Below are 6,735 nucleotides of genomic sequence, written 5' to 3' on the forward strand. Positions count from 1 at the left end.
CACACAAAGCTGTCTTACTTGATGGTCTGTAGCAAGCCTACTCTGTCATTGATTTCATCTGGTATGGTGCTGAGGATGTGTTTCAGAGCTCGGGCCCTCTCGTTCAGCTCCTGGAACTCTGGCTCACGCCTGTCAATCATGAACTCTGACAACAGCAAGAGGAAGAGAGAAACACACAACCCGTATTCCTCGGTGATGAGCACGTCAAACACACATGCAAATAGCTACAGGGGACACTGAAAATAGAGCAATTAATCATAGTGGCATGTGTGAAAAACATGTCTACAGTGCAAATGTAAAGAACGAACACAGGATTGAGTATGTGTGTGTGTGTGTGTGTGTGTGTGTGTGTGTGTGTGTGTGTGTGTGTGTGTGTGTGTGTGTGTGTGTGTGTGTGTGTGTGGATTTGGACACACTTCAAAGTGACAGAATTGAGGTTTTAAAGAGAAGGCAGGGTTAATGTAGAACCTTTTTTTTTTTTCACTTTATTAATCCCCGAGGGGAAATTTCGTCGCTACAGCAGGGGGGCTCTCAGGGGGGAGCTGCTGCAACAGGCTGCCACTAGTGTGGCGCCAGGTAACCTGACCTGAGGTGCATGTTTACCTGGGATTTACCATGCAGGAGGTACATTTAAAATTCATCCAAGTGAGTGAGTGAGTGAGTGAGTGAGTGAGTGAGTGAGTGAGTGTGTGTGTGTGTGTGTGTGTGTGTGTGTGTGTGTGTGTGTGTGTGTGTGTGTGTGTGTGTGTGTGTGTGTGTGTGACTGTGTGTGTGACTGTGTGTGTGAATTCATTACTACCATCAATCACTGTGCTCGGCACAAGGAATTCAATTACAGACAGAAATAAGGGAACATCTGAGAGCAGGAAGAGGAGTTGATTTGTGGGGAAACAGCTCCCCCTAGTGGGCAGCTGGGATAACGTAATATGGACCAGGGCTTCACAGAAACCCAAGTGAAACGGGGTTGGTGATCACTCAAATTCCCCCTGGAGGACAGCATGTAGAGAAAAAAACTCTTCGGGAAGTATCTCAACACGAGTTGTAGACCTACGGTTTAATTTGCCTTTGTTATAATTGACAGGCTGTAAATCTCATGCCGTTACTATTGTCTGGCCGTCCTTTGGACATGTTATCTTCCACCCTCCTCCTCCTCTCCGGACGCACCGTCACTGAACCTCCTACCTTCCACATCATCAGCAGCCATGCGAAGCAGGGCCTCACAATAGTTGATTTTCAAGCTCTTCTTCTCCACTATTTTCAGAACGATGTCCTGGGTAAGACCCGGGTTCTCCTTCTCTGCCTTGAGACACACGAAGCACAACAGCTGCATTGAGGAATCACGGTCAGCCTTGGTGTTTTGTTGCAGAAAAACTTAGCTGGAAAGCTATAAAATCTCTGAGCTGTTTGTTCGGATGATTTTGCAACGTAAAAGCATGGGCAGAGTTATCATAAGAAAGTTGGCGGTTCCGTCCATGAGCTGTAAACAAACTAACAAAAGGAAACTTTACCTTTATAAAGGCGGCTCTCAAGGTCTGCGCTGCTGATGAATTGACTTTCTCCAGCTGCGAGTTATAACACAGGGACACACAAATATAAGCCAATCGCAGGAAACGTAACGCAAGCATCTTATCTCTTATCACGGCCGCTTGTCTGTCCGGAAATATAATTCTGCAACGGGCACATACAAGATAAGGATCCGACCGTATTAAAGGCTGTGTTGAGTCATCTGTGTTCTCCTTGTAAACATCAGGAGTCTATTCAGTTCCTCTGAGCTGATATTTTGGTGTTAGACAGCTTGTTGCTAGTTGAACTTTAAAGTTCTGCTTGTCAGTTTGCGCACCTTGAAATAAAGCATCCTTTAATGATTAATTACAAACTGATAAGCCTTAGGCGTTTTCCACAAACTCAAACTATTTTTTGTGAGTAGGGGTATGTATGCTAAGTATGTGTGTGTGTGTGTGTGTGTGTGTGTGTGTGTGTGTGTGTGTGTGTGTGTGTGTGTGTGTGTGTGTGTGTGTGTGTGTGTGTGTGTGTGTGTGTGTGTGTGTGTGTGTGTGTGTGTGTGTGTGTGTTCCACATTGATTTACTACATAACTGCAGATGCGGGTTTGAAATTTCTCTGCAGTGTTTGGATTTGGGCCATTTACATTTATAGATTTTTTTTATTTTTTTTCAGAATTCCACTTTTTTTTCTTCTTTTTTTTGCCCAACTGGTTTTTAATACTAGAAAACACACAAAGTGTAGATGTTGTAGAAGTTAAAGTATAATAAAAACACAAGACACCCAGTGGATGTACAAAACTAAAGACTATGGAAAAAGACTATCCAGAAGCACACTAATATAATCCGTGGCCACCAATATCACACCAAAACGTGTAATAACCCTCTCAGGCCACCAGAGGGGAACGTGTCGGTTTCACATTTTGCTTTGTGGAGGCGTGAAAAGTAACAAGCCTCAGATCTAGACACCAAAAACATGGTCAGGTTTAGGAAAATGGTTGGTTAAAATGATTAATTTTATGTAAGCAATGTTATGTGTGTCACATAACTTACGTGATGTGCGTTACGCAAGTGAAATACGTTAAGTTACAGTAGCAACTCATTTACGTTACATAAAAAGAAATTCACATTGGTTGTTTCTTTCTCGTGGACCTCCTTTCAATCATTTGCTTAACACATACAGGCAGTCTCATATTTTCACATGTACTTTTGTTCTTCCTCATTAATTAAGTTTCTTTATTTCTATTTTGGCACACCTTGAACCTGATCAGAGTTAACCTCCACCAGCCTTAAACACACACTACAATGTAAAAATGTCCCTGGAGGGATTAATAAAGTATCTATCTGTGTATCTGTATGTATCTATCTATCTATCTTTGTATTTATCTATCTATCTTTGTATCTATCTTTGTATCTATCTATCTATCTATCTATCTATCTATCTATCTATCTATCTATCTATCTATCTATCTATCTATCTATCTATCTATCTATCTATCTATCTATCTATCTATGTATTTATCTATCTTATCTATCTATCTATCTATCTATCTATCTATCTATCTGTCTGTCTGTCTGTCTGTCTGTCTGTCTGTCTGTCTGTCTGTCTGTCTATCTATCTATCTATCTATCTATCTATCTATCTATCTATCTATCTGTATGTATCTACCTACCTACCTACCTACCTACCTACCTACCTGTCTATCTGTCTATCTGTCTGTCTGTCTGTCTATCTATCTATCTATCTATCTATCTATCTATCTATCTATCTATCTATCTATCTATCTATCTATCTATCTATCTATCTATCTATGTATCTATCTATCTGTCTGTCTATCTATGACCTCCACTGAACTGAAAATGTGCCAAAAGTCTCATGCACATTTTCTTCTCATTCAACAAACGTTGTCCTTATTTATTCAGCGTTTATTATAAGTTTGTATTAAAGTGAAACCCTGCTTTTTTCTTTTACCTGGCTAAGGACAGGATACATCACGGTGTAGAGAGCCATAGAGACGACTGAGGCGGTGTCTGCTTCATTCTTCATGTCCTCCATGGTCATCCTTGACCAATCAATGGCCCTTTATGCGTGTGCTCGTGCCCTGATGCCAGTTTCACCGCATTCAATCACTGGTGGGGACTGACAGAATGGGAGCAGACGAGGAACTGATGAAGAGGAGAGCGAGACAGGTGAGCAGGCAGGGGGAGATGGATGGTAGTGGATGCAGATGACTGCGTAAGGAATCTACAAAATATATTGTTTGCAATCAAGATAAAAAAAAAAAACAACAACCCCATACATGTATTTAAATGTCCTCCTGTTTCATAATCAGGGACAGAAATATAAATTCATAAAATACATTTTAACGATGATTCCTTCGGAGCACTGGTTCTGGCAATTGTCTTCTAATTACTTGCCGTCAAGCCCCGTGTGTACTACTTCAAAAAAAAAAAAGAGCCTTTCAGTCACAGACATGATCATCACCTAACAGTCCCGCTGCCAGAGAGCGCGTACTTTACTGTTCCACCGGGTGCAATGGTGACAAAACTGCTGAGAAAGAAACCCCCACTCCAAAATGATTGCAGCAGTAAAAATATCACTGTGATAAATATAGAATCTTGGCACACAGGTTTGGATTCGTTCTTCTTTCTACCTCAGCCTCGTCATAAAGAAGCTGTGAATCCTGGCAGTTAAAATAAAGAGAAAAATAGCTTCTTTCATTGGCCTGTGTTCTGCCTCGTTTACTCACACCTCCCGGACCAGTTCCTCCACAGCTAGTGTTCATTATATGACGGCTTTACGGGATCTAATATGACATCATGGTTCATTCTCCTCATCACACAACAAATAGTTTACGGGAGGGCAGGCGCACTCGCTTACATACCAACTCTATTCATGTGCGAGCCGTCCCGAGATTACAATGAGTCACCACCTTCTGATCTGGCGATGACTCAACACTCCTTTTCGAGTGCAACTCAAAGGGATCTTAAGTTTAACAGCCTGCTATTTTGTCCTTTTACACCCCGTGTTACATAAACATTAAGACGGCACTAAATACAATTGTTACATGGTCCTTTTTGTATGAAATAAATCATACTTCAATTCAGCTGAATGCCAATAAATTCACTTTTAAAAAAAAAAAAAAAAACAGCCAGTTTTGGAGGCTGTTTGCAAAGTGCTGCATTATTTTTGGTAGAGCGCTCGCTTTTTCTTTCATAATCCTAGAGGGCTGACAGAAAATAAACATGCAGCCCATTTGAAACAGGGGAACTACATCTACAGGTGAACTTTGTCACATTTCTGTTCGATTCAAACAAAGTGTTCATGGCCAACCGTTGGAACAGGTTAGCATTAACTAAATACAATAAGATAAATAAACTTCGCATTTTTACGTCGGCTATCAAACAATGACGATGGAAACTAAATAGGAATAACGTGTTAAGAAAGTTTCCTGTCCAGACAAGAACACGGTGATAAATTTGCTCTGTCGACCCATAAATGATCAGTTAACGTGCAGTGAACCTTCAGCCAATTGTGTAAAGATCTGTTTATCATAGGCTCAAACTTCCTGCATAAAATGGATTAACCTGTGAAAACTAGAAAGAGGCAACAGTAGCATCTGTAAATAAGACACCCTAATTAATAAACCTTTCCCCAGGTGGACATTTCATTAATCATAATGACTGTATTACGTTTAGGGATCTGGTATTGTGGCAACTATAGTTTTCCAGAATAACATAATAGCACTTAATGGACCATTACAATTCTTCCTGAGCCAAATGCGTCCCCCCCAAAAAAAGTTTTAAAACCAACACACACAGCAGCCGCAATAGCAAACGGTTGACAAAATCACAACCATAGTTGTGTCTGTCTGGCTCACTGCCATCCAGCCGGCCGAGTTTAAAGGCACCATCTCGCTCTCTGGACATCAAATCACAGCACATTACACCGGGAAGGTTACGGCCGTAAGTCACCGTGACATCTGGAGGTGGCGATACTGAAACCAAATGATCGTGCTACTTCCTGATGGCTCACACTGAGGCAGTAACTTGTCAGCAGTCTCTTTTCTAAATCCACACAAACACACGTCCTGGCTGGTCTGTCTGGTATCCGGCGATCAGCTGACAGCGACGGCAGGTGATGCGTAACAAAACAAGCCGGTCTCTTTGTTGGAATAAATCAAAACAAAATACTTACCTGCAGTGAAATAGATGCGAACAGGGAGCAGGAAGCAGCGTGCGGATGATAAAGAGGCGGACGACGTTTTTAGAGGAACAATAAATTACCTCTATAGTGCTAACGTGGATTTAGCAGCTTAGAGCAGGTGATCGACTTCCGTCTCAACTAAACCAGCTGTATCGCGAGCTCAGTGTCTGGAGATAATAATAATAATAACAATAATAACAATAATAAAATTAAAAAAAATAATAATACAAATTAAAAAAAAATAACAGCGGTAGAATACGGACAGACACATCCGTTGTTTACCTCTCTTGTTGTGGTTTGCGTCTCAGTCAGGAAGTTTTCTGCCTGACAGCTGCAGCCTGTAGCCGGCGCTGCCCGGTGGAGTCGCACGAGAGACCGGTTGTAGTTCTTCCTGTGACGCTGCTCCGCGTTCTGTGATCGTAACGGTCACCGGAAGAGACTTCAAATCCCAAACAGGTACAGGTGATGGGCTTCTTTTCTTCTTCTTTTTTAACCCCGACGACACTTTCGTTGACAGCGTCGACGGCGAACATTTGAGCTTTGCCCCCACTTTAAGAAAGCGTACAATATATATATTAAAATAATAATAATAATAATAATAATAATAAATTTAAATGTGTATATTGAAAATGTGTTTCGGGTTAAAGTACCGACAAATAGTGAGCTATTTATCAGAAGCGTGAAGTTAACTGTTGTCGTGCAGGTCAAGATAGTTCCCTCCCAAACCCAACGAGCGCCGGTTATCGTAGGACAGTTACGTACAAGTCAAAACAGTATGAAGAGTGCAAAGTTTTTTGTTGTTGTTGTTGTTGTTTTAAATAATCAGTTCGTCTCATTGAACTATGCCAACCATTGTAGCTTGCTATTTATAGGGCCGTTACAAAGCTGCAGCGTGCACAAATCGAGGCAGGTGAAACAAAATACGTTGAGTATTTGGGTGGTACAACTCAATACATCTGTGACACACTTCAGGGGACTCCTAAAAGAAAGAAATATCCCACCGTGAGGCGGTTTGAAAACATTAGAGT

The 6,735-nt window shown here is 41.3% G+C and overlaps 1 protein-coding gene across 4 annotated transcripts in view; it reads right to left on the reverse strand.

Moving 5' to 3' along the window:
* pdcd10a (programmed cell death 10a) overlaps positions 1-6,230 on the reverse strand; it is an 8,264-nt gene extending 2,034 nt beyond the window's left edge. The window contains exons 1-5 of one of the 4 annotated variants that reach the window (XM_069688458.1): positions 5,990-6,230; positions 3,473-3,640; positions 1,509-1,562; positions 1,183-1,300; positions 19-145 (exon numbers count right to left, since the gene is read on the reverse strand). In XM_069688458.1, coding sequence (XP_069544559.1) covers positions 19-145; positions 1,183-1,300; positions 1,509-1,562; positions 3,473-3,562 — 389 coding nt within the window. In that variant the 5' untranslated portion in view covers positions 3,563-3,640; positions 5,990-6,230. Of the gene's footprint in view, positions 1-18; positions 146-1,182; positions 1,301-1,508; positions 1,563-3,472; positions 3,667-5,698; positions 5,937-5,989 lie in introns of those variants that run through there. The other 3 variants (XM_069688312.1, XM_069688385.1, XM_069688242.1) reach the window with 3 other exon arrangements.
* Between the last annotated feature and the right edge of the window lie 505 nt (positions 6,231-6,735).

The sequence above is a fragment of the Brachyistius frenatus genome, unplaced genomic scaffold, assembly GCF_029030835.1.
Source record: "Brachyistius frenatus isolate BFR_SWC_R1_liver_20210118 unplaced genomic scaffold, ASM2903083v1 Contig_1, whole genome shotgun sequence".
Lineage (NCBI taxonomy): Eukaryota > Metazoa > Chordata > Actinopteri > Embiotocidae > Brachyistius > Brachyistius frenatus.